This window comes from Giraffa tippelskirchi, chromosome 4 (assembly GCF_054371585.1).
Source record: "Giraffa tippelskirchi isolate mGirTip1 chromosome 4, T2T-mGirTip1v1.2.pri, whole genome shotgun sequence".
NCBI classification, from domain to species: Eukaryota; Metazoa; Chordata; class Mammalia; order Artiodactyla; family Giraffidae; genus Giraffa; species Giraffa tippelskirchi.
Genome location: NC_137278.1, coordinates 36,347,664 through 36,374,922, shown reverse-complemented (window position 1 = coordinate 36,374,922; position 27,259 = coordinate 36,347,664). Strand labels below are relative to the sequence as shown.

At 51.3% G+C, this 27,259-nt stretch overlaps 1 protein-coding gene across 3 annotated transcripts in view; it reads left to right on the top strand.

The window, feature by feature from the left end:
- GALNT14 (polypeptide N-acetylgalactosaminyltransferase 14) overlaps positions 1–27,259 on the top strand; it is a 214,802-nt gene that overhangs the window by 180,568 nt on the left and 6,975 nt on the right. For 2 of the 3 annotated variants that reach the window (XM_081587436.1, XM_081587435.1), the window contains 6 exons: positions 633–717; positions 3,856–3,959; positions 14,622–14,748; positions 16,858–16,950; positions 21,666–21,749; positions 22,232–22,376. In XM_081587436.1, the coding sequence (XP_081443562.1) occupies positions 633–717; positions 3,856–3,959; positions 14,622–14,748; positions 16,858–16,950; positions 21,666–21,749; positions 22,232–22,376 (638 nt within the window). The remainder of the gene's footprint in view (positions 1–632; positions 718–3,855; positions 3,960–14,621; positions 14,749–16,857; positions 16,951–21,665; positions 21,750–22,231; positions 22,377–27,259) is intronic. The other variant, XM_081587437.1, reaches the window with a different exon arrangement.

Genomic DNA, 27,259 nt, shown 5'->3' with positions numbered 1-27,259 from the left:
GGTTTTTCTGGAACCTCCAGCCCTGCATCCTGTAATGTCAGTAGCTGCAGGGTGGCCCTGACCACGGGGACTGTGCATGGAAAGATCGGAGAGGGGGCAGGTCACCCCAGGGCCTGAGGATGGGAGGGAAGCAGGGCCCCCCTGCCCCGCCCTGTGGGGCCTGCATTGTTCTGACACCTCAGCACTGGGTGCTTCTCTCTCCTTGAGGCCCACCACAGTTGTGCCCAGGGCTGAGCGCTGACTCCCTAAGACCGATTGGGGGTGATTCAACCCCTCACAGACCTCCTGCTTACACCCCTCACTCCCAAGACTCATGGCCAAGGGCCATACTCTGGAATTGTCCATCATGTCCCCCTTGGGTACCACTCTTGGGGTCTCTCAACTCCCACTCTGTATCCTCTGCCCTTCTTCCCTAAGTCCACCTAGCAGAGAAGGCTCAGAGAGGCAGGAGGGGCTGGAGAAAGAGAAGAAGCAGTGGAAGGGAAATCGGGCAGCTCTGTTGCCAACCAGCCTGGGTGAGACCTCTTACCCCAGGACCACCTGGGAAACTCGATATGTTCATGAGCCAGAATGAGCAAGCTCTGCAGGTACATCAGGGAGGCTGAGTCAAGCACGTGGATGCTGTGTTTCAGGGTTTGACTGGAGCCTCCACTTCCAATGGGAGCAGCTCACACCAGAGCAGAAGGCTCGACGCCTGGACCCCACTGAGCCCATTAGGTGAGTCAGGGCAAGGGAGGAGTGGGAAGATTCATGACCACTTGGCCCTTCCCTCTGTCATGTGCTATAGGGAAGCAGTCCACAGGAGAGGCTCAAAAGATTGGCCAGAAACCAAAAGGACCTTTTGCCAGGCCAGCGCCACCTTTGCCCTTATTTTAGGAGGTTTCTGTCCTCATGGAGATTTCTGCTGGAGGGATGGGGCTGGTGGAGACCTGTGCTGAGGACTGGCTCAGCCTCGTTCACATTGGCCATGATGTACTTTTGTGCATGTGTGCTAAGTTGCTTCAGTCGTGTCAGACTCTTTGCAACACTGTGGACCATAACCTGCCAGACTCCTCTGTCTATGGGATTCCCCAGGCAAGAATACTGGAGTGGGTTACCATGCACTCCTGCAGGGGATCTTCCCAACCCAGGGATCAAACCTGTGTTTCTTATGTCTCTTATGAACTCCTAAGGTGGGTTCTTTACCACTAGCTCCACCTGGGAAGCCTTGATGTACTTACACTTCCTGCTAAATGTTGGAGGGTTCCACATGGTCCCATTTGAGCCTCTGACAAGGGGAAAGAAAGTTCCTTAGCCTCCAGGTCCTGGATGTCAGGATTCAGCCCAGGAGGGTTGTCAGCCATTGCTATGGGTGGAGGCTGCTGTCAAGGCATGGCCACTGCTACGTGTTCACACACATGACTGCTGTGTCCCGTGTGAGAACACCACAGGGGCATCAGCTCTGGGCTGCTTGTGTGGTGCTGTAGATGGCTTTGTCCTGATCTACATTCTCACCTCCAGCCCCCACTGTGACCCATAGCACAGTGGCCAGATGGATGCCTGGGGTTAGGGCCCATCTGAGTGCTTGGTCGTCCATGTAGTAGTCTCAGCATCATGTGTGTGGCCTTGATATCCCTAAGACTGGAGAGCACGCGTGTCCCAGGCCTGTTGGGAACCTCCAAGCGAAAACTTACCTGTCTCCGGTGGAGCCTCAGGAGGCCAGCAAGTGCTTGAGGATGTGGCAAGAAGACCAGGGAACTAGAATTGCTCCTTCTGGGGAATGCAGAGATGCCCTGGGCTCCTTGGGGGCACCTCTGCATCTCAGGGCCTGCATAGAGTAAATGTCTGATCATTCTCATTGAATTGTGTGTGCATAAGTTGCTTAGTCATGTCTGACTCTTTGCCACCCCGTGGACTGTAGCCTGCTAGGCTTCTCTGTCCAGGGAATTCTCCAGACAAGAATACTGGATGGGTTGTCATTCTCTTCTCCAGGGGATCTTTCCAACCCAGGGATTGAACCTGGGTCATCCACATTGCAGGCGGATTCTTTACCATCTGAGCCACCAGGGAAGCCCTTTCACTGAACTAACTTAAGTCAAATAGAGACCTAAAGAGCTGTGAAGAACTGAGTGGTGACAGACAGACAGTGGAGATTGGGAGAACCCTGCAGTGGAACCTCTGTCGCATGGACCAGCCGGCCCCTCCTCCCTCCTCCAGCCTTCACAATCTGGAGTGATGCTGAGAGGGAGATGGGAGCTACGTGGCACACCAGATACTGCCCTTGTTCCTCAAGAGAGAGCAGAACCTTCTGATCATCCTGAGGGCCATGCAGCACAGCAGTGCCTCGGTTACTCGCCACACTCCCAGAGTCACCTGATGCAGCAGTAGGCCGAGGCGAGGACAGGGTGCCTATGGTTTCCCTTCCCTGTCCCAAGGGTGGGGTTCTCAGGGCTGGTTCTCTTCCTGTGGGAATATCTCTGCTCATCAGAGGACAAGTGTTTCCCAGGATTGAGCCAGTTGTCAGAGGACAGTAGGATGTCATGGCATCGGGAGACTGAGCTTCTGAACTGCTCCGTATCAATTGACTGTTTGACATGAAGCTCCCTTCTCTGTCTGGACCTGCTGAATGAGGGGCCTAGTCCCAGGGGCTCGCCCTCCACTCCCACCCCAGATACCCATCCTTGTGCTCATTGGATTGTTTGACTGGATTCTGCAGCCCTTTCCTTTCCAAGTAGCTTCTTTGGAATCTCTCTCAGCAGTCAAGGAGAGGGGAGGTGGGGAGGAGCCCCCAAGGAGAGAGGATGAAGGTGAAGGCTACTGCAGTAGAGCGCCACAGGCTGCGTGGCTTAAACCATAGAAATGTGCTCTCTTGAGTTCTGGAGACCGGAAGTCCAAGTTCGAGGTGTCAGCAGGGTGACTTCCTCCTGAGGGCCGTGCCGGACCCCATCCTGGGCTTGCAGAGGGCCACTTTCTCTCTGTGTCTCCTCACCTCATCTTCTTTCTGTGCATGTCTGTCTCTGCGACTGAGTATCTCCTTTTATAAGGACACCAGGCCTATTGGATTGGGACCAGCCCCATGACCTCATTTTAGCTTTATCACTTCTGTGAAGACCTTTTCTCCAAATAAGGTCACATTCTGAGGTATTGGGGGTTGCGTCCATGCCAAGTCGCTCCAGTCGTGTCCGACTCTTTGCGACCCCATGGACTGTATAGCCCACCAGGTTCCTCTGTCCATGGGATTCTCCAGGCAAGAATACTGGAGTGGGTTGCCATGCCTTCCTCCAGGGGTCCAGGGGGATCTTCCTGACCCAGGGATTGAACCTGCATCTCCTGCATTGGCAGGCGAGTTCTTTACCACTTTCGCTACCTGAGAAGCCCACTGGGGGTTAAGACCCCAACACATTTTCAGGGCATATAATTCAATCTGTAGCAGAGAGGGGAAGGGGTGGGAGGGGAGAGAGACCAGCCTCAAGAACCAGATATGCTGTTCACAGTGCTGCCCCAGCCCCTCTTCTGTGCCCGGTCAGTGGCCCACAGTCCCTGCCCTCTGTTGTGGGGCTCCCAGGAGAGCCCTGCTGGGCCGGGCCTGTGAGAGAGGCAGGGAAGGCTGGACTTCTGAGCGAATTCAGAAACCCCCCATAGGAGGTGTGCAGATGAGCGAATTAGCCTGTCTGCAGGGTCAGTAGATTTACAGTCAATAGGAAAAGTCCCAGAGCGTGTTCCTGTTTGGGGTAAGTGGACCATGTGTGGGTCTTTCTGAAGAGGAGCAGAAACGGGAAGAATATGGCCTCAACGTCAGGACCGAAAGGGCAGAAGGACATGACAGTGGTCCCCCTCCCTTAACTGACCCTCTCTCTTTTCCTTCCAATTGCACAGGACTCCCATCATAGCTGGAGGGCTCTTTGTAATGGACAAATCCTGGTTCGACTACCTGGGGAAATACGACATGGACATGGACATCTGGGGCGGGGAGAACTTCGGTGAGTCGCTGGCTCTGTGTCTTGGGGCCTGGCCAGGGGTCTCCGTGTCCTTGGACCACCTGGGCCTGTGATGAGAGCCAGGGAAATGGGCAGCAGATCACTCCTTTGGGGGAACACAATGTGGGGCATCAGAGGAGTGGCTGCTGGAAGTGGGAAGGAAAGGAGATTGTTTCTCCATGGGGCCACGTGGATGCTGAGGACCAGGGAAACATGCCCAGGGGACCCTTAGGGAGAAGGTGAGATGCAAAAGCCAGAAAGACCAAGGAAGAGCGCCAAGTCTGAGGGCGGGCTGGGGGCAGACCTGAGCTAGGAGTGCTGAACTTGGAAATTTAGAGTTGGAAGGAGACTGGGGATAAAAGTATGAGGAAGATCTAAAGCACCGCCACTAACTTCTGGATCACATCTGTTGGCTGCTCTAGGGGAATAGCCTGGGTTAAGGAGGAGGGTCTGAATAGTCATTGGAAGGACTGATGCTGAAGCTGAAGCTCCAATACTTTGGCCATCTGATGTGAAGAGCCAACACATTGGAGAAGACCCTGATGCTGGGAAAGATTGAGGGTGAGAGAAGGGGGCAACAGAGGATGAGATGGTTGGCATCACTTACTCAATGGACATGAGTTTGAGCAAGCTCCAGGGGATAGTGAAGGACAGGGAAGCCTGACGTGCTGCGGTCCATGAGGTCGCAAAGAGTCAGACAGGACTGAGCAACTGAACAACAAGAACAACTGCGTGACTGCTACAGAAGCTCTGGAGGCAATTTGCCCTTACCTTTTCTTGCAAAGTGATGCGAAGTGAAGGGGATGGAAGGGCTGAGTTCCAGGCTCTAGAACTGTGCAAACAGATGGCCAGTTGTGGCCACAGTGGCATAGGGCTGCCATGTACAGATACAGGGGAAAGTAGTCAGAGACCCATTCTGTCTTGCTGATGACACTGACTGACCCTTCAGTTTCCTCATGTGTTAGAAGTGTAACAAACGGATGCTTGGGGGTTGTTGTGGAAATCCACGCAGGTAAGTCTGTAAAAGCTCCAGGCACCATATGGACACAGTCCGTGTTAGTTACCATTCCTTCCCTCCAGCAGGTGAGACCTAAGAGATGACCAGTATGTAAGCTGTACAAGGCAGGGACTTGGTCTGTTTGTTCTTGGCGAGCTCCGTGTGGTGCCTTCCCTGAAGGAGGATTCAGTAACTATTTGATGAATAAACCAGAGGAGAGGAAGAGGAAGAGTCTGGGATGTCAGGACCCCTTCCCCCTCTCTGGACACCGGGGACCGTGTTTGGCACAGTCACCCCCCGGGCAGTGGTGCGAGCCAAGAGAATGATCCATGGGGTTCGTCCTGGCATTCAGTGGTAATGCCATGCATTGTCCTCTGCCATTGTTTTCTCCTGTCCCTGCCTCCAGGCTGCTTTATGGCTTTCTTCTTCAGTCACCAAGAATTATTTCCCGGAAATTTATGGCTGTTGGCTTGACCAACGGCATCTGTTCTCCCAAACCAGGCCGGGTAGAGAAATCCATCAGAAAAATCCGTCTCCTGCCATATGGGGGCCAGATTGGAAACTCCGCAAACAAAGCAGAAAACCCCAGCTCCTACAAACCAAATATCCTGCCTGGGACTCAGTCCTGAGATCCCATGAGGGTCTTTGGAGTGGAGTTTGAGGTGGGATCTCCCTGCACCAGCCCAGGAGAACTTGGACAGGTATGCCCTTGGTGTTCTCAATGGGGACGAGATCTCTCTCTCTCTGAACAGAGCCCATCAGATGTCCTGATGTTCACAGTACCTCTCATGATTCTTCGTGGCATGCTCTAGCCTTTCTTCCCATTCATAGAATCCTTTCTACAGCTCTTGATAGATAGCAGTCATCCAGTGTCTGCTCGAATGCTATTGATGATGATGTGTTTGCTGCTTCACAATCGGGCAAGTTCTGTCATTGAGAATGTTTGTGTTGAATTCTTAGAAAATCTTCTAAGTGAAACCAAAGCCCAGCTTCCATCTGTTGGGCCTTGTTCTGCCCTGTGGACCCTCACAAAATGCGTGTGATCCTTCCTTACCACGGCAGCCATGTGTAGATGCAGGCAGCATGTTATTTTCAATGATGTCACATTCCGGTCCAACCTACCAGTGCGTCTGTGCTAAGTCACTTCAGCCATGTCTGACTCTGTGTGACGCTATGGACTGTAGCCCACCAGACTCTTCTGTCCATGGGAATCTCCAGGCAAGAATACTGGAGTGGATTGCCATGCCCTCCTCCAGGAGATCTTCCCAACCCAGGGATCGAACCCGCATCCCCTATGTCTCCTGCACTGGCAGGCAGATTCTTTACTACTAGTGCCACCTGGGAAGCCCCAGCCTACCAATACCATCTCTTTATAGCAATGTTGACACACATCTGCTCACATCCAGGGTGATCGCTTCTAGTTGGCTTCCCAGTGGTCTGGCATTAACAAGTGCTGATTGGAACAGGAAAGTAGAGAGAGACTTCAGGGGAGGTGTGGGAGAGACATTTTATAATCATCACAAAATGTTTTAAACTACAAAAAAAAGAAAAAACCCTGCAGACAGCTATCACAGGAAATACTGTTTTCTCCAATTCCAACATTCCATTTGTTAGAGCCAGCTCCTAGCACTTTAAAAGTCATTTCTGGGCATTTTTTTTTTATAGCATTTTACATGCCAGAAGAAGCAATGCTTTTTTTTTTTTTTTTTAAGAAAAATTGAAGTATAGTTCATTTACAATACTGTGTTAGTTTTAGGTATACAGCAAAGTGGTTCAGTTATACATATACCTATATATTCTTTCAGATTCTTTTCCATTATAGCTTATTATAAGATATTGAATATAGTTCCCTGTGCTATATGGTAGGTCCTTGTTGGCTATCTATTTCATATATGGTCATGTATAGATATTAATCTCAAATTCTTAATTTATCCTTCCCCCACCCTCCACTTTCCCCTTTGTTAACCATAAGTTTGTTTTGTATGTTTGTGAATCAATTTCTATTTTGTAAATAAGTTCATTTGTGTAATTTTCTTAGATTCCACACCTATGATATGTGATCATATGATATTTGTCTTTCTCTGTCTGTCATTTTATTTAGTATGTTAATCGGTAGATCCATTCATGCTGCTGCAAGTGGCATTATTTCATTCTATTTTTATGGCTTAGTAATATTCCATTATGTGTGTGTGTGTGTGTGTATATATATATATATATATATATATATACATATCTGTACACATGTATAGATACATATACATATATGTACCACATCTTCTTTATCCATTTATCTATTGATGGCATTTAATTTGTTTTCATGTCTTGAATATTGTGAATAGTGCTACTGTGAACATTGGAGTGCATGGATCGTTTCAACTTAGAGTTGTCATCTTTTCTGGATATATGTCCAGAAGTCAGATTGCTCTATTATTAGTTTTTAAGAAGTCTCCATACTGTTCTCCATAGTAGTGGCACCTACTTACAATCCTACCAGCAGTGTAGGAAGGTTTCCTTTTCCCCACACCTTCTTCAGCATTTATTATTTATAGACTTTTTGATGATAACTTTTCTGACCAGTGTGAGGTGGTACCTCATTGTAGTTTTGATTTGCATTTCTCTAATTATTAGTGATATTGAGCATCTTTTCATGTGCCTGTTGGCCATCTGTATGCCTTCTTTAGAGAAATGTCTGTTTAGGTCTTCTTCCCCTTTTTTGATTGAGTTTTTTTTTAATATATCAAGTTATATGAGCTTTTTGTATAGTTTGGAATTTAAGCCCTTGTTGGTTACATTGTTTGCAAATATTTTCTCCCAGTTCACAGGTTGTGTCTTCATTTTGTTTGTGATTTCCTTTGCTGTGGAAAAGCTTATAAATTTGCTTAGGTTCTATTTGTTTATATTTGCTTTTACTTCTTTTGCCTTGGGAGACTAACCTAAGAAAACATTGATACTATTTATAGCAGAGAATGTTTTGCCTATGTTCTCTTCTAGGAGTTTTATGGTGATATGTCTTATACTTAAGTCCTTAAGCCATTTTGAGTTTATTTTTGTATATGATGTGTTCTAACTTCATTGATCTGCATGCAGCTATCCAGCTTTCCCAACACCACTTACTGAAGAAACTGTCTTTTCTCCATTGTATATTCTTGCCTCCTTTGTTGAGGATTAATTGACCATAGGTGTGTGGGTTTATTTCTGGGCTCTCAATTCTGTTCCTTTGATCCACATATCTCTTTTTGTGGGGCATAACAGCAGGAGGAGATATCTGTTCTTTCCCAAGACATGAAATTTCTGTGTGTTCCAGATGTGGTTGCTTTTGTTGCATTGATTAGATTTCATAGCACAAAAGCCCATGAGTTCACTGGACAAGGCTCTGGCCAGGGTGACTGGGACCATCCTCAGTGGCGTGCTGCCTCACCCGCCCATCTCACTTTCATCTTTTGGGAGCGACCTCAGCAGCCACTTGAATGCAAACCCTGCTATGCACTCAAGCAGCTCAACCCTGGTGCCATTATTCCCACAAAGCGTTTCTAAGAGGAACTGAAGAGTGTTGATAATTACATCTGCAGTTCAGCATAAAAGCAGGCTTTAGGGAAATGTGGCTTTTAGCCTTTTTTTCCCCCAGAAGTTGTTTTGCATTAATATTGGATGTTTCAACTCCAATTTGCATAACACAGGATACATGAAAAATATCTAATACATCTACTCACTTTAGCTTTTGGTCTTTAGAGATGAAAGGAACCTATTGCTCAGTAGAAGTGTGTGTGTGTGTGTGTGTATGTGTGTGTGTGTATGCACATGCATGTGTGTATGTGTGTGTCTCTGTGTATATGTGTATATGTGTGTGTGTGCATGGTGGGAAGAGGTATACATTTCCAAAGTGGAGGCCTTGGTACATATATGAAGGGAGAATATGGGATTTCTGGATTTAAAATGGAGGCAGGTGGTTTCCAAAGCATAGCAGATACAACAGACAGTACTGAAGAAAGAGAGATGAAGTGGGTCCCAGAGAGGAGCCGCCACCACCACCTCCCCCATCCCCAGAATGTAGTCAGGGACGTTAGGCTGTGTCAGGCTTGGAGGGTCACGTGTGTGTCAACATGGGCTGTGGGGTCAGACAGGTCTGTGTGTGAATCCTGTGGTCGTCCCTGGCTGTGTGTCCCTGGAAAAGTTACTTTCCCTCACTGAGTTTGCAGATGGCTACTGCATCCTAAGCTAGGACAGCAGCCTGGATTATCTGGTGACGCCCAGTCTAACCAGGTGGGCCGTTTAACACAGAGAACTTTCTTTGCCTGGAGAGAGAGGAGATGGAGCAGAAGCAGTTGAGAGATTCACAGCCTGGGAAGGATCGTCCAGGTGTGACGAGGAAGGGACCGTGTGGAAGAAGGAAGGGGGCTCCTGATCTATAGCCAGCGAGGAAGAGAAGACCTCAGTCCCACGACTGTGAGCAGCTGGGTTCTGCAAACAAGCTGAGTGAACTGGAGAGCCTTGGAGCCCCCAGACAGGAGCCCAATCCTGCTGATTTGGTCTTGGGAGACCCTCGGTAGAGGGCCCGACCAACCCCCGACCCCAGGCTGGTGTGGTAATTTGTTAGGGCAGCAGTGGAAACCGTTAAGCTCCCAGGGCCGCCCGCCACCTCTCTGGGCTGGCTTGTGAGCAGGCTTGTCAGAGGAGCGCCCTGTCAGACCCGCAGCGACAGCAGATCCCTCCCGCTTTCTCTTCAGCCTCACCCTTTCCAGGTTCAGGGGCTCAAGAGAAGAGAAGTGGCCTCATCTGAGAAGAGCATCCAGGTCTGATGGAAAGTCATCTTTCCCCCCGGGTGGGGTGGCTTGCTAAGCCCCAGGCCCAGGTGCGGTCCCTTAAGACCACCCATTTCCAGAAGCATGGCGGAGAGGTAAAGGGTGTGTGCCATGACATTCGCTGGGCTGCCCGTGGTGACCGTGGTGAGCCTGTGCTTACACCTCAGAAGTCGAGAGCCTGGATGTAGCCCTGACTGTCCCCAGTGATGTGAAGCACAGTTTTGCTCACAGGTTCAAGCCTGTCCTTTGTGGCTCAGTAAGATTGCCTCTACTTGAGTCTGTGGACTCATTAAAAAACAAAAACAGAGGTTTCTGGCCAAGTGGCCCAAAGAACGTAAAGATTTTTTGAAAGGAAAATCTTTGTCATTGCATTTGTCTCTGTGGACTTATGAGCGACTGTCTCTTTCTGCCCATCACTGTGCACTCCAATCCTTGGTCCGCACAAGATTTCACCTTGTCCAGTGGTAAGTGGCTGATGCTGTTAGATAAAAGATATCTGTGTACAGACCGTGTGGTTCCACTTAATACAGGCTTACTGCCTTAAGTAGAGCCAGGTCTAATGCTCCCTTTGCCTTTGTCCAGAAACCAAGCTATCAAAGGAAATTCCAGCCTTGACCTGTATGGCTGAGAAGTGGCAGAGGAGTTGGTGTGATTCTGGGGGAGGGAGCTGTCTCCTCTCGCCTGAACTCCTGTCCACTATCACGGCTTGTCAGGTGGACGTTGGTTCTGGCGAAGGGTTGGGGTTTTATGAGCACTGGTAAAGCTACTGATCGGTTGGTGTGGAGATAGAACGGAAGAGCTGAGAACAGAGGGCAAGGAGGGCAGTTTCTTCCCAAATATTAATCTGAAGTTTAAAGAAAATAAGGTAACAGCACCCCCAGTGTGGATGGAATAATTACACATCTCCCTGCCTGGAATTCAGAGCGGATTTAGGTCTGCATGACATTTGTCATCGGGGAGTTTATGCAGGTGCTGATTCAGCAAGAACCACCCCCTCCCCCAAACTCCCTACATTGTCTTTTTGCTCCTTCACACGAGAAAGTGATGACTTTGCAGGAGCTGCTGACAAGTGGAGGATCAGGGCTGCACCTGGAGAGCCCGCTGCTTTATGCCTCTGTCTATGGCCCCCACTGCCTGGGGCTTTGGGATCACAAGGGTTTCCCAGAGGCTTCAGCATAAACCTGTGAGTCACCGGGCCTGGCTCCCTGTCCTGGGAGGATGCATGCAGCATTATCCTGCAGTCGTGGTGTAGATAGGTGTAGGATAACTAGAGGGATGTCCTAGGTGTTAAATTCTCCTCATTGTGGTACCCAAACATCCTTACACCGCTCTGAACACTTCAAACTTCCTCACTCAGACTGCCTTGACTCTGGCCACAGTACAGCAAGGCACGCTGCTCAGGTCATCTTGGTTACGACAGTCTGGACTCCAAAGCAGAGACGCTCTTACTGCATCTCATGCTGCAGGCTCTGGGGGCATCAGTTAACCAGAAGGAGAGCTGAGACAGGCAGCTGTCAGGAGTGGATGAAGGAGTAGATGAGGTAGAAATGGGACAGTTGGTTATAGATTGGCCTCTGTTGTTTGTCTGTGAGTGCCCTGAAGGCAGTATCTTTGTGCCTGCAGCGGCATTGGCTGATGGTGGGTATTCACACTGAGGGAGGTGGGATCAGGGCAGGGGCAGGAGTTTTGGACCTGGGGAGATGCGCTTTGAATGCTAGCCGCCTGCAGTCCCTTCAGGACTGCTTCTCCGTTGAAAAATAACATCCACAACCACGAGTGGGCTTGTTGGGACAACTCATAAGTTACTGCCTGAGAGAGGACCCAGCAAAGCCCAGCCCAGGAGTAAATGAAGGGGTCCTTTCCTCCCATGGCTTGTGTCTGCAGAACTGAGACGTTTTCAAGCACAGACACAGGAAAACAAGCAGGGACGATGGTTTTAGAGGTGGAGGAGAGGAGACAGGCTGCAGGGGGCTATGAGAGGAAGCTGATGGGTAGAAGATGTACTGCATCTGAAGGCATCCAGTGCATCTGGACAGAGCCACAGGCAGCCATGGGAGTTGGTCCTGGAGGCCAGAGGAGAGCTGGGCTGGCAGAATGGGAATGAGTCCTTAGCATCAAGTGAAGGTTGGGCCAGATGAGGAAGCAGGGACAGCAAGGTCCTCAGACCCGGAGCCTTGGGCTGGAGAATGCCAGGAGCCTAGACGGAAGGTAGAGAAGGACCAGGGTAAGGGGTCAGTACTTTCTGAGATGGGGATCTCTGCATGATGGTGGCAGAGGAGAAGGGGATGGCAATAGATTCAGAGCAAAGCAAAATGGTGGGTGAAGGAAGCACAGGGAAACAGGTTTAGTGGGAGCTGGGGGTGTGGAGACTGCACAGGTTGGAGGGATTCATTTTGCAAATGAGGAAGGACATATGTCTCATTTGAATGCATGTAAGGAAGAGACCACAGAAACATATGCATATTTTTGTAAGAAAGCTTGCACAAAATTCACAGGTTATATCCAGTAAGTAAGGCCTCCGTCTCAACTTTTGAGGGTCGTGAGGGTTTTCCTTTCTGGGAGCTAGACTGAACCCTGTTTTGAGATCCTGGAGAGCAGTTGACTGGAGTCCAGTAGATCTTAGCCCTGGGGACTAAATTCACACACATACCATCACAGTTCCCTGCACTCAGCCCTCCCGCCCCTCTGAGCATCACTACAAGGTGGAGAGCTGGATGTTGGCCATCAGCTAAGCTCACTCATTGCCTCCCACAAACACGAGGTTGGGGCCCACGATTCCACCAGTGCCCCAGCCAAACACCAGGTTACCATATATCATTGATTTTTGTGGGGAGTCAAAATCTCCAGTGTTAGGTCCACAGATTTCAAGCACCCCCTGTGGCAGAAGCAGGAAGCTGTGAACTGTCTAGGAAGTTGAAAGTGGGCACAGGGGGGTGATGTCATTGGCATCCATGTCTTAAAGAGCCTGGCTTCAGAGGAGTGTTTTGTGTCACTGAGCTTTCCATCACACTTAAGAGTTTTCACATTTTCTCTCAAAGTTCCACTTCAATGATGCCAACAGCAATCCTGTGGTGTACTTTTATGATCTTCATTTGACAGATGAAGAAGCCCAGCCTCAACTAGGTCAAGTAGGTTTCACCAGGGACGGGGCTAGTGGGTTACTGCAGACTCAGGGCCACTGACCCCAAAGCCTCCAATCTCTCCCCGCCATATGTTCTCACCATTGTTTGGCAGCAATCTTGAGAATTCCCTTCCTCACCCTAGTGTCCACATTGCCCTTGCTCTGAGGGAAATCTGAGCAAGCTGGGAATGAGCTCTATCCTGTTGGGGAGAGCACCTGGGCAGGTAGAGACAGGTATCGAGGAAGCTTGGCCTGCAACTTTCCCAGGGACACAGGGCAGGAGTCAGGAGGGGACAGGGAGAGGGTGAGAGAGCAAGTGAGGATTAGGATGAAGAATTTGTGTCCAAGCACTTGCTTGCAGGGTGGAAAAGAAGGGAGAAAGACAGCAGGATGTGGGAGGGACAGAGGCTGAGAGAGACGACCCCATGGTAAGGAAACCCAGGAAGGTGGGGCCCAAGGTGCAGAGGGGCGGGGCACATCAGATGTGCTGGGCAGAGGTAGAATACCCACATCCTCGGTCCCTGCTCGTGGACACCAGTCTGCTTCCGGGGGTAGTCGCCCACCAGCCTGAGTGTTTCCTGAAGCAAATTCAGCTTGACTATAGAAACATGGCCCAGGCGGGTATTCCAGATGCACAACTAGCTCTTCCCACTGGTGGCACATCCAGTCGGATGCAGGGGGGCAACTGCACTGGGTGTAGTCAGTAAAGGGGTGCACCCTCTGTAGAAAAGTTAAAGGCAGTAATGAAACACCCTCACAGCATTCAGCAGTTCCAAACAATGGTCCTCCCCCACCACCCTGGTATAGCACCGCTTCCTTCTCGGGCAGGACCACCACTCCAAGCCTGCGGGAAGCAGCTTCGAGGGAGAAGGGCACCGGCCAGCATGGTCTCAGCCCACCCACCTCTGCTGACTCTACCTCACCCCCCTCCCTGAGGCCCCTGCTACAGCAGCCAACCGGGGAAAATGGGTTTGTGTGTAAATCCCTACCCAGGCGAGCACCCCAGCAACAGCTTTGAGGCTTCCAGCACTTTCTGTGGTTGTTCGCAGCTCTTGGCTATGGCTCAGACTTCCTTCTCTGGGCTATAATTCAGATGCCCTGTAGGAGATAGAATGGCCTCTTGGCATTGACACCTTGTCCAGGCGCCTCCTGGGAACTGGTCTTGTTTGTCCCATCCTGGCCACATGGCTTGCCAGCCTGTCAGAGTGGGAAATGCACTAACTGCATGACAACCCCTTCTATCTGGACCTTGACCAGCAGAAAATTCTCCCATAGTCTCTAATGGAAAAGTCTTTCTCCTTGGTCCTGGTTCTGACCTTCTAGGGTCATAGGAGCTAGTCTAATCCATCTTCCACCCTGAAACCTTCCATATGCTCAAAAGCAGCTCTCTCATAGTCCCCGGGCTCCTCTGTTCCAGGCCAAAGCATCACACAGAGGCCCCCCCACCCTGCTGGCCCCTGAGCGTGTTCCAAAGGCGCTAGCACAGCCCTCCATGTGTTCTCCTGTGTCTGCCAGTTTCCTTGTTAAGGCAAACCACCCTCCCAGGTGTGAGTTATTAGCATCCTCGTGGTGGGCAGGGAAACCGAGGTAGCAGGCCCATGGAGCACACAGTCTGGCTGTGGAGTCGGCGCCCTAGGCAGGCTGCTGGCAGCCCTCCCCTCGCCCTGGGACCTGGTGTCTCAGTGCTGCCGTCCTGTGCCGCTCAGTCTAGGAGGCAGAGCAGTGATGGGGCCGTCACTGTCTTGCAGAAATCTCCTTCAGGGTATGGATGTGTGGGGGCAGCCTGGAGATCGTCCCCTGCAGCCGAGTGGGCCATGTCTTCCGGAAGAAGCACCCGTATATTTTCCCAGATGGCAACGCCAACACGTATATAAAGTAAGTATATGTTGTGGGGGTTCGGGTTTCCCGGGGGTGACAGTGGCCACGGGCTTTTCTGGTGATGGGCTGTGGCTGTCCCGGCTTCTCTGGTAGGTTCGGCTGCCTGAGTGTCGCGAATGGACAGGGGCTGTGTGTTATGCTTGCTGGGCCACAGCCTGGGCAAGAGAGGTCAGGCCTGCCCATCCAGGTCCAGGCTGGAGGCCTTGAGGCCGTTCTCCACCCTTGACTTCTCCCAGGCTTGGCAAAGCCCTGCCTGTGGCCTTAGAGGCTTCGAGTCACTAGGCAGCACCCTCCCGCAGGGCTCAGGGCTCTGGGTATTTTGTGTTGTTTGGGGCAGGGGGAGGGCAGCCATTTTTGACCCTGACTTCTAGAAGATCCCCTGCAGGGATCTGCAGGGATCACCTTCAGGCTGGGTCACCAGGGGAAAGGCCCTTGCGGAAGATTCGGAAATGGGGGGGCATAAGTAGGTACAGCCCAGGTGACTGCTCCAGGGCCTTGCGGGTGCACAGAAACGGCCAGGCTGCCATAGCTCCTGAGGCCCTGGGCTCCTTTCCTGGGGCTCATCACTTCCTGCTCAGGGACAGGACGGAGATCGTGAGATCTCAGTGACCCAGATCTCAGTGACCCAGCGATGCCCACTTGCCTGTTCTTGCTTCCTCGCTCTCTCCATACACCCGTCTCCTTTTCATGATTTCTTCTCCTTCAACCTTTTTCCTCTCCTTGAAAAATAATTCTGTACCTCCAGCTTCTTCTCCCCCTCTCTCTAATCCTCTTGTCACTTGACAACTTCATCCCCAATTTATTCCTCCTTTGCCCTTTTTTTTTTCTCTCATTTGGTCCATCTTGGGGAGGGAGGAACAGAACACCTCTTTGAGTATTTTTCTTCCCCTGCTGTGTTTTCTTCTGGGTTCTCTCATCCTTGGTTACTCACACATGTGGACAGGTGTGGGTGTGGACAGGTGTAGGGGAGCTGTAGGCTTGACCAGTGAGAAAGCTGACCTCATGCTGGGCAGGTTAGGGTCATGAGAACCCCCTTAGCAGGGACTGGAACAAAGGCAGGGCTGCTTGGGGTCTTGACAGGGAAAGGTGAGCTGGGATGCCTGGTGCGTGAAAGTCAAGGGGCTATGATGTGGAGCGGGGGCCAGCTGGGGAGAGGGGGGCAGAGCCTTGGGCTCTAGAAAGTTCCTTGCATTTGAGACTGGGCCCTGGATGCCACCAGTGGAGTTGAGGGGAAACTTGGGGCAGTGTGGTCTTGGCCGTGTCCAGTGGGCTGATGGTTAGGCCGGTGGAGGGAGCCAGCAAGGAGCTGTCTTCAGTACACCAAGAGCTGGACCGCATGTGCAAAACCCCTTCAGGTCCCTGGGCTTGAAGGGCAGGCCATGCCCTCTTGGTGACACCCCCGAGTCCACACACTCAGGCCTTGGGACGTGCTGCTCAGGCTTCTGATTGTTTTCCCGTGTCTTCTCTTCCTGGTACCCTGGTGTCCCGGACAACTGAGTGACAACATCCTCCATGTCTGTCTCTTTTTCTGTGACCTTTGGGGGTCAGACTCACAGCAGATAGCTAATGGTTTTTTAAAAAACTTCAGAGTCCTGGCAAACATTTGACCAAGATGGCTTGGTTACTTCATTCTTTACACCTGCGCCAAGCTAATCACATGGCCTGTGCAAATCTCGTGTGTGACTGGCTTCCCCCTTGGAGCTGCGCCCTTTGCTGATGGGGAGAGTTCTAGAACAGGAGCCCACGGATGGCCAGAGTGAGATGGTCAACACTCTCCCCTCTTGTACTGGCACCAAAGGGACACGCCAGATTCTCCTGGCTTTTTTCTCTTTTTTCTGAGAGCCGTGGGAAGTTCAATTTCTGGTATAATTTCTCTGGTCTGTGCCTTTTGGAAAGAGGGTATGTCATGACCACTGAAATCCTGTGTCTTGGGGGAGAGGCCCCTTTGGAGATTGGTGGGCTCAGCACCCTGGGGAGAATAAAGTTACTGGACCGTGGTGGCCCCCATGGGGGTGACCCTGCCCACTTGTCACATGTGTGTATTTTACCTGGATACGTCCCGAGTCCTCTCAGACAGCCCGTCCCTGACACCCCCTGTCTCCCCAGGAATACCAAGCGGACAGCTGAAGTGTGGATGGATGAATACAAGCAGTATTATTATGCTTCCCGGCCATTCGCCCTGGAGAGGCCCTTTGGCAAGTAAGTGTCGCCCCTGGTTAGTTTGTGCAGACAGCCCAGAGCCCCAGATCACTGGCCTGAGGCAAGAGGGTCTCCCAGGCCGCCAGGCCCCTCCAGGGCCGGAGCTTGGCCTGTTATTTCCTGTGCCTGCTTGCTCCTGCCTAGTCCTGGGTACAGGGCCCTGGGCCACGCCTGTGGGAGACCCTGGCAGCCTGGACCATCAGTGGGTAGAGCCAGTGGGTAGAGCCATGCCCTGTACAATGGACTGGTGTTTCCAGCTTTTTACAGAAAGGTGGGATGCTGGGCTAAGCAGCCCTGCTCCCTCTAGATTAGAGTTCCCTCCTCCTCCTTCTCAGCTACTGAACCCTAAATCCTTCTCTTTTTAGGAGGAACAGTACTGTGTAGATCTCTTCTAGAGCAGGGCTCCAGCTTCATGGGGGTGGAAGAGGACAGGGAGAGGAGTTAAAGGCCAGATGACATTTCATGAGATGCCTCATTAGTCCTCTGCAAACTGAGAAATGGGTATAATTACCCCAGTTTTACAGATGAGGAGCCTGAGGCTTCTACAGCTTCAGGTACTTGCCATGGATCCCACCATTGTAGGAGGAGAAGCTCAAATCACACCTGTCTGATGCCCCGACTTTGTGATGTTGCATTCCCCAACCCAGGGCTGATTTGAGTAGAGAAAAATGGCAGCTTGATTGATGTTATATTCATCTTTTTTGAGAGGGGACAACTGGTGGCTTTTGTCATCTGATGTCCCTCAGTCGTGCTAAGGCTGTGGAGCAGATGGCATGTTTGCAGCCTACACTCTATCGATCGAGCCCATCACTCGCAGGTGGATTAAATCACGAGCCTGCCAAAGTGTTTGCATTTCTGAAACTGAAAACCCACGCTGGTCCCCAATTCTCCTTAGAGCCTCCCACAGTGTTTATTGTGAGTCCTCAGCTAACTTCCGGTTCATTGGCCATGTCCGTCCATCCCTCCTTTCTTCACTACCTTCCCCTCTCCAGCTTGGGTTCCACTTTCTTGCTTAAGCAGAGTGCTTAAAAGATGTTGTCCTTAAATCTCTTGCCATGTTGGGCATCTACCCACCCTCTCAGGCCTCCGTCTTGACCTTGGGTGAACCTGACTTTGTGCCTTTTCCTCCCTGTGGGCAGGCTGCTGAACAGCTCTGGAAGTATCAGCCGGTGCTGCTAAGCCTCTGTGGCCATCCGGCTCAGGGAGGCCCTCAGCTGGCCTCTTAATCCTGCCCCCTTGCCTGGCCTGCATTCTCCCTCCATCTCCATTTGTACCTTTTCCATTTTCCCCAGCTGCAGAGTCTGCCCTGCTTTCATTCACAGCACGTGACACCTCTGTTTTATAGATGAAATAGACAGCACCAGCTTCCTGAGCCCGACCACCTTGTACCTGTACTATCCTCCTGTCTCTTTTATCTGGAAGGATAAGGGGTGCCTCCCGCTGTGGCAGGCCAGCCCTCTACCTGTTCCCCAGATGCACTCTTCTCTCCTGCATTCATTCATAAATCAGCACTGATCAATTTCCCACTGCCTGGATTCATCTCCTCCTGCCTCTCAGCTTCTCAAACTTTAATGTGCACTCAGGTCTCCTGGGGATCTTGTTACAGTGTGGATGTTGGTTCGGTAGGTGTGAGCCCCAGCTGGTGCTGTGCTGCTGGTCTGAGGACCTCAACTCAAGGAGAATTCCAGGGTGATAGTTTCCAGACTCTCTGCACATCTCAGTCACCTGAGGAGCTTCAAAAACTGCTGCTGCCTCTATTCTAGCCCCAGAGAGTAGATTGAGCCTGGGCTTTGTCCTGGGCTGTAGAATGTAAAAGACGCACCCCCCGCCCCCCCCCCAACCAACTAGGTGACTCTAACCTGCAGACAGTGTGGGAGCCCCTGTTCCAGGGGACTTGGCCCGCCCTGTGCCTTCACGCTCCCTGATCACCCAACTTTCTTCTCTATTGCATCGTTCCCGTTAGTATTTAAATTTATTCTGTATCGTACATATGTTTTAAAAAAAGAGAGAAGGAAAGAAAACAAACTATAAGAACTCTCCCTCAATCCAACGTTGCTCATCACCTATACCCATTCTTCTACTCCTTCAGAGCCAAGCTTCATGAAAAAGCTGCCCACATTGCTGTCTGTGGCTCCCCATTTCCCTTCTTCTGACTGTGAGCTGAGGCCATGGCCTCCATCCCCTACAATCACTCCCACCTGGCCCAGCCATGGCCCCTTGGGACCCTTACCTTCCTCAATTACTCCATTGATACGAGTCTTCTCCCACCCAAACCCCTTCAGGCACCCCGCTGATCTTGGTTTCTAGAACTGAAGTCTTGGCTCTCATCCTGAGATGCAAGCTGCACCCTCTCTGCCCACTCTGCAGGCTCAGGTTCCTCTGCCCACCCTTGTATGTTGGTCTTCCCCGAGGACCTGTCATAAACCCTTTTCTTACTCCAGGTTTTCCCTGCCATCAGCCACCTCTGTGCTGCCGATAAGCACGTTTCCATCCCTCTCCTGCAGCTCTCCTCTGAGCTCCAGCCCTTAGAGAAGGAAATGGCAACCCAACCAGTATTCTTGCCTAAAAAAATCCCATGGACAGAGGATCCTGGTGGGCTACATTCCATGAAGTCGCAGAGTTGGACACAACTGAGCGATTAAACACATCCTGCACCTCTCCTGAGCTCCAGTCCTTATGTCCGAATACCAACTGGACATCTCTGCCTGGATGCCTCCCAGGCTCCTCTGACTCAACAAGTTCTAACTGAACTCTTCCTGTTTGCTCCTAAACTTGCTCCTTTCCCCATATTCCCCACCTTAGCTCTTCCATGCATCCTGTTGTCAAACCAGAAATCTTGAGTGTCAGCCTTGACTTCTCCCTCCCCGTCCTCCCACACCGAAACAGTCACCAGGTCCCAGAGATCCTGCCTCACTCATACACTGATCGTCTGGATTCTTGCAAATACTGAACATTTAGCTTTTTTCAAATGATGCCATTCCTGTCCTCATGTTGCTTAGTGTCTGGTGAGAAGATGCGGTTAATGCTGTATAAGAAGTTCCAGTATCATGAGGGCGCCCTGTTCAGTCTTTGGGGTGGAAGGAGGCGAGGCTTGAGAAAGCAGGGCTGATTCTGTGTGCTTGCCCAGGAAGAACAGGGTGTATGTGGAAATCAGGTGTACTGGTGGAAGAGTAGAGAGAATGAAACCTGTCCCTTCTCTCCCATCCCACCCTACTCCCCTGCCAGAAAGCACGGTCAGCACCGGGTTTCGACAGTGATCTCCTAACTGCTCTCCCAGCTTTGAGCACCAAACTCACTTACCTTCAGTTGCTATTGTTGTTCAGTCGCTCAGTCATGTCCAACTCTTTAAGACCCCATGGACTGTAGCACACCCGGATTCCCTATTCTTCACTGTCTCCCCGAGTTCACTCAAACTCATGTCTGTTGAGTTGGTGATACCATCTAACCATCTCATCCTGTCGTCTCCTTCTCCTCCTGCCCTCAGTCTTTCCCAGCACCAGGGTGTTTTCAGTGAGTCATTTCTTCACATCAGGTGCCCAAAGTATTAGAGCTTCAGCTCTATCATCAGTCCTTCCAATGAATATTCGGGGCTGATTTCCTTTAGGATTGGCTGGTTTGGTCTCCTTGCAGTCCAAGGGACTCTCAAGAGTCTTTTTCAGCACTACAGTTCGAAAACATCAATTCTTTGGCACCATTAGTAGATGCTCATAAAGTAATAATGCTGCCACATTGTACTCTGTTTCAAACCCATCCGTGGCAGCCCATTGCCCTGAAAATAAAGGCCAAGATCCTCCTTTGTGTTTCACAGGACCTTTATGACTGCACGTTCAACTCTCCTAACACTCACCTCCCCTCTCCCCACTCCCCCCGCCACATTCTAACATGTACCACTGCTACCGCCAATAGACCCCTTCCCTCTTCACGTGCACTGATCTCTCTTTGCTGTTCCCCTGCCACTACCGGGGGCCCCCACTTTACGTTCTTTCTGGTTTGTCTAGACAATGTTCACTTTCCTTCCAGCTTCCATGTCACCCAAGCACCAGCAACCCGACAAGCAAGGGGCCACCCCTGAGGTGCTCCCACAGGCCCTGCACACCCACCCCACATCCACCCTGGGCTCTGAGCACCTGGTTCATTACCTGTCTCTCTTGCTTGAAAGCTCACCATCAGGGCCCTCTTGGGCACAATGCCTGGCACATACTAGGTACTCAGTAAATATGTGATGGCCAAAGCCCAGAACCAGCTAAAAAAAAGAATTCTTTGAGGCTGGCTTGGCTGGGATGGGGGTAGCGGGTGGGGGAAGTAAGAGTGGTATTTTAAGAGCAGAATCCAAAGAGGGATTTGTGAGTAAGTAGACCGAGAGCCCTGGCAGTGAATTATTAACAACACGCCAAATGTTTGTAGCTTTGTTTTTAATAAAAAGTAAAAACACCCCCAAATTCTATTTCCAAGTAAAAGCACAAATCTTTGGTGTCATCACCGCTCCACTGTGAGGTATTGCCAAGTGTTTCCATAGCTCTCTCTGGGGCTCTCAAAATCTCCCTCAGTTAATTTCTCCAGCACCCTCCAAAGATTCGTGGGTGCAGAGAGTGGGCACGGGCTGCATGGGGCACCTCCCAGCCTGGAGGGTGGGTGCCCCTGGACCTGTGTGGCTGGTACCTGTCTCCAACCAGCTGTGTTTTGTCTCCGTGTCTTCCCGCCTCTGCCGCCCCCAGCATTGAGAGCAGACTGAACCTGAGGAAGAACCTGCAATGCCAGAGCTTCAAGTGGTACCTGGAGAATGTCTACCCAGAACTCAGGTATCCGCCCTGTGCTTTGAGCCTTTGCTGCCTGCAGAAAGAGACCCTCTGCTAACTTGGTTTGGAGAAGGGACTGCCCATGGCCATCTGTATGAGGGTTTTTAACTAGGTGGAGGTCTGAAAAGACCAGTTGGCTCCGCTTATCCCAGAAAACAGAGAGAGAATTTTATTCATTGGTGGCATGAGGGATTGAGGTTGGCTTCTAGCAGTATTTCTCAGCTGCTGGGGTTTGAACTCTGGAGTGTGACCTCAGGGCGTGGACTCACTGATTCCAGGCTCCAGACTCCTGAGTCATTCCTTGCTACCTCATTCCTAGTGGCACCTCTCCCATCCTCAGGCCCTGAGTAGTACAAGTCATTGTAACATAGCCAGGGCGATGTGCCCCTGCCATTTTCCAGACACTGCCCAACCTCTCCGACAGCTGGTGTTACTGTTAATCCTAAGAACTGTGGATTCTCATCCCTTCTGTGGCCTTCCTCTAGGGTGCCCAAGGACTCTTCCATCCAGAAGGGCAGTATCCGACAGAGGCAGAAGTGCCTGGAGGCTCAGAAGCAGAAAGACCAAGAGATCTCCAACCTAAAGTTAAGCCCCTGTGTCAAGACCGAAGGCAAGGATGCCAAGTCCCAGGTAAAATAACCTGGGACTACTTGAACAGCTGGGGATACTTGAACATATGAATGTGCTTGGCCTCTGCTTCCTGCTTTTGCATGAACCAGGTGTCTAGTTATACCTGGAGCTCTACAGCAGAACAGGAGAAACACAGTGCCCCTCACTCTGGGACTGGGTTTACTCCGCTAGGTTTCCAAATGCATGGGCTTTCTCTTAAAGATGCCTTCCCAGGCAACTTAGCACCTCTAGGAGTTAACCATTAAATTAACAGGAGTTGAACGAGGATGTCCAAGCTGCTGGTGGTAAATGTGGGCTGGATCAGGCAGGGTGGGCAGCAGGGCCACCTCAAAAGTATGAGATGCAACCTGAAAAGCCACTGCCTTCAGGATGAAATGCTTGCTCAATGAGTCTCCCTGCTGATCTAACCCCGTCTTCCAGGCAGTCACATCAGAGGTGGTGGCCTTCCCCATCCTCCACCATTCTGGTCTCTGGGCAGGTCCCTTGATCATCGCTCTTTTGCCCGCCACAGGCCTATGGCTCCACCTCTGCTCTCTCCTGCTTCCCCCAGATCCGGAGGGACCTCGGTCGCCCCATCTCAGAAAGGTTTCCTTGTGTAGCTGATTCATCAACACTCTGTGGGTCAGTGTTCTGCCCTCTGAGAATCGAACCCTTTTAAAAGTCACCGGCACATTCACAGCCTGTCTCAACCTCTGTAACGCTTGGCCTGCTGGATGCATTAGAGCTTGTCCATCTCGTGACTTCCCTCCTGGCTCTGGGGACACTGCATGATCCTGATTGTCCTGCATTTCTGTTCTTTCCACCTCTTGTTTTTACTGCTGGCTCCTCTCTGCAGCTCTCATACCCTTATGGTGAATATTCACCAAGGTTCTCAGTTCATTGTTCTTTTCTCTGTGAGTGGTTTCTTGGAAATTTTATTCATGCTTTCAGCTTTAGTAACCCCCTCTGTTTTATTGATTCACAAATTCAGTGCCTTTACCCATCCGTGAATTCACTCATTCATTTATTCACTCAACAAACATGTACATTCTCTGCTGACTGTGGAGATGCACAGACAGAAGGCCACATTGCAGGCGTCGGTGGCCCCTCGAGGGATCTAATGCAGAAAGGAACAAGTCAGCAGCCACTGTGATCTAATCTCTGCCCTGTAGAGAGTTTGGTCCATGATGCTGTAGAAGTGCAGAGTGAGGGTGTCCAACCTCTGCATGAGAGTTGGGAAGTCTTCCCAGAGGACCTGAGCAGGAGTGGTATCCTCGGAGATGAGTAGAAACATGTGGGTCAGGAAGGGGAGAAAGGGCAGGCGGGGAAGTCCAGCATGTACTACGCCCTGGGCCTGGGAGGCAGGGTGCCTTTCAAGACGTGGTCAGACGGGTGGAATCTGAGGGAGCTGTGAAAGTGAGGCTGGAGAGGAAGGAAGAGACACGTCACAGCCTCTTTTTCCAGCTGAAGAGGTTGAGTTTTATCTGCAGGAGTAGGAGCTGTGCGAGCCCAGGAGATGAATGAAGGCTGGCGGGTTTACACTTAGCTGACCCTCCCAGACTCTCCCTCTCAAACACCGGGCGATCGAGCCAGTCCACAGCTGTGACAAACCCCTCTGAAACCCAAGCCAACAGATGGCTCCAAGCGCCTATCAGGCTCCCCAGCCATTGCACCATCCCACTAATTCTCTCTGAGTGGTCACCTTTCCCAGGCTCTGAGTTTCCAGTCCTGTCCATCATCTCCCGTGGCTCCTGTTTCTTCCGCATCCCCCATTCCTGCAAGGCCCAGCCCTCCTCCCCTCAGAATAGCTGTTCTTGGCCCAGGCATTCACTTCTTCATGCCAGATCAGCAGCCTTCAGGCTCTATTGACAGCTGGAGCTGGGTCACTCTGTGGTGGGGACCATCCTGTGTGCTGTAGGCTGTCTAGCGGCTCCTCTGGTCCCTGCGCACTGGATGTCAGTAGCATCCCCCCCGCACACACCAGTCATGGCAATCAAAGCTGTCTTCAGGCTTTACCAAAGGCTCCTGGGGGACAAGACCACTCTGCTTGGGAACCGCCGTGTTAGATTATGGCTGCTGCCTCAAGTAACTTGTGGTCACCAGACCATAGTTCCCCATCCCCAAGCAGCCTTCAATGGCTCTGCAGTGTCTGCCACGAAAACCCATGGCCTCAGCCTGGCACTTGAGACATCACACCCCCAGCCTCCAGATTGCTGAGATTTTTCAAAAAATCATCTCTGCTCCAGCAGGACATGGGAGGGGGCTGCCTGAGTCAGACAGGAAAGGGGGACGGAGACAGAGGTGTCAACTGTGCCTGAAGTGTAGCAGCATGGCTGAGAATGATACCACTTGTCGGTGGCATTTTATAAAATGTGTGAGGAGATAATGCACATCCCTCTCTTCCGATTCTGTGGGTGGGCCCTGCTCATGGGGGATTGCAAACAGCCAGAATGTCATTGTCCCCCTTTCCCTGGAACAGAAGTTTGCCTTGTCCATTTGTAGCAGAGTAAGGGTTCTTCTGGTACTTACTATCTTTGGTTGCATAAAAACTGGCAGCGGGTAGCCACAGGCTCTCTGGGTCTCAGCAAGGAGCCCCCCACCCCTATAACCTGGCCAAGGAAGATGCTGCCAGGCCTTCATTTGACTGGAAGGGAAGGGTCCCTCTTCTTGCTGACATTCTGGTGGAGTGAGAAAGGGGAGAGGAAAGAGCTGTCACTGTTAGAAACTACGGCTTATCATGGAAACAGTCTTCAAGTGAGCAAAGAGTTCTTTTCTAGAAGATCTTGCCAAGCTGTCACTCCTCTCTGCTTCAGAGAGAACAGTTGGGTGTGTGTGGCAGCAGTTCGAATTCGGGATATGGAAAGAACACAAGAGTTAGGAAGATGTTCAGTTTTCATCAACAGATGACACCTACTGAGTGTGCGTGGTGCCCTGGGCACCAGGCTGCATGCTGGGGTACAGGGTGGGACTAAGCCGGGTTAGACACAGCTCTCTCCTAGCGGGGCCCACAGCCAACAGCAGGCGTGGGGTGCCTGTCCAAGTATTCTGAAGGTGTTGAACCCATGGAGAGAAATCCACATACTTATTTCAGCCAGACCGGTCCCCCAGGTGTGTGCCTGGGGGTGCATGCAAGTGTTTCTGAGTGTGTGCGTGTTCAAGCCCGTGTGTGCATGGAATGTACAACCTTGTGGGACTGACTTAGGTTACCCTTCTCTTCCTTTCAGTGTCTGCTCCTCCCTCCTGCATAAACTACCTGATCTGTCCTCCTGTTTCCCGACCCCCCCTGCTAATGCACTCACCCTCCTTTCCTCCTCTCCCTTCCCACATCTCTGGCTTCTCCTACCCCTTGGCCCGTTCAGAGATGTCACATTGCCCCCTCAGGCCCCAGACTCTCTCACCTTCTCTCCTGCCCCCACCTCTCTGTCTCTCAGAGGCCATGTCAAGGAAGTGATATAAAAACCCAATTAAGTAGATATTATCCTCCTTTTACGGATAATGAGACTGAGGTCTGGAGAGGTGATCCTAGGTCAGACGCTAGGAAGTGAGGAAGGCAGGATTTGAAAATCTGGCCGCCACACTACATCTGCTGTTGCTGCTGCCGCCACTCAAGTCATAACTGGTTCCAGGGCTCTTTTTATCTATTGAATCTCAGGAGAAGATGTCCGTCTCTGAGGCCCCTCCTCCAGGTTGTAAATATTAAAACTAGAGATCAGCTCCTCCTTGACAGGAGATAGCTGGCATGAGGTTCTCTTGGCTTGTTTCCAATGGCAGCCCCTAAGAGAAGGAAACCAAGGTCACACCCCACGTCAGGGACCTGGGAGGGGGCAGACCTGACTTTGATGGGAACTAAGCAAGAATGTGAACGGAGGCCCCCTCTCCGCAGACTCCACACCAGGCCAGGGGACACACATGGCTCTGCCTTCCAGCCTGGGCCGCCCCCTTTTCTTCCCATCTCACCTCTGCCCCCACTGTGAACTTCCAGCCTGCATTTCATCATGTGGTCACTCCCCTCCAAACAGTCTCCTTAGGGCCTGGGTGTGGGTACTAGGGACTCAGTCTATCCTCTGGAATATACCCAGGGAGAGAGATCCATGCAGGTCCTGAATTAGGCTCTGGTCATTTGGGTGATGGGTTCTGGGGTCCTTGACTTGTGAGCAGAGCATGGGGGTCTGGGGCCTTGAACTCTGCTTCTAGCTGGCCCCTCACTCCCCAGGTGGCATGTCCCCGGGCACATGGGTGTCCACGATGTTGAGAGGAGTCCATATGACCATAGCTGTTTTCTGGCTCCAACACTAGCTTGCCACCCTGCTCTACCCCCAACCCCATCCATCCCTCACCCTGCCTTACCTTCCTTTCTTCGCTTGTTTGTCAACCTTGGGAACAAAATAGCTAACCTGAGTGTGTATTCAAGATGGTGGTAGCCTGGTACCTTGGGTAGAAAGTGAGAGAAATACACCATCAGTTTGTAAATATGTGAAGCCCCAGGAGCCTCTTGGGTAATAAGTTTCCTGTCAATTTTATTGGATTCTCTAGAAAAATATTTGTGAAGGATAGAAAGAAGACAGATGTACCAATCTAGCCATATCCCAATTTAAAGAAATGGGAAAAACATAAAACTTTTCAATGTGCCCTCCTACCTGGAAGCCCAACAGTTCAGGCTACCGGCTTGTGAAGGATTCAGGCAGGCAGCTGGGTGGCCTTGAGATGAAGATCAAAGCCCTTCCCCCCAAACCCACACTCACACTGGCACCTCTCCATGAGTCTACACATGGGACAGGCTGCCAGCAGTCACCTTCCCCACCTGGCACCACCCTTCCTCCTCAGCTATCTCAGCACCACTGCCTCTCAGATGTCTCTCCTGGGAGGTAAAGCAAAGGCAGTTTTCCAAAGGGAGACCTCCAGGG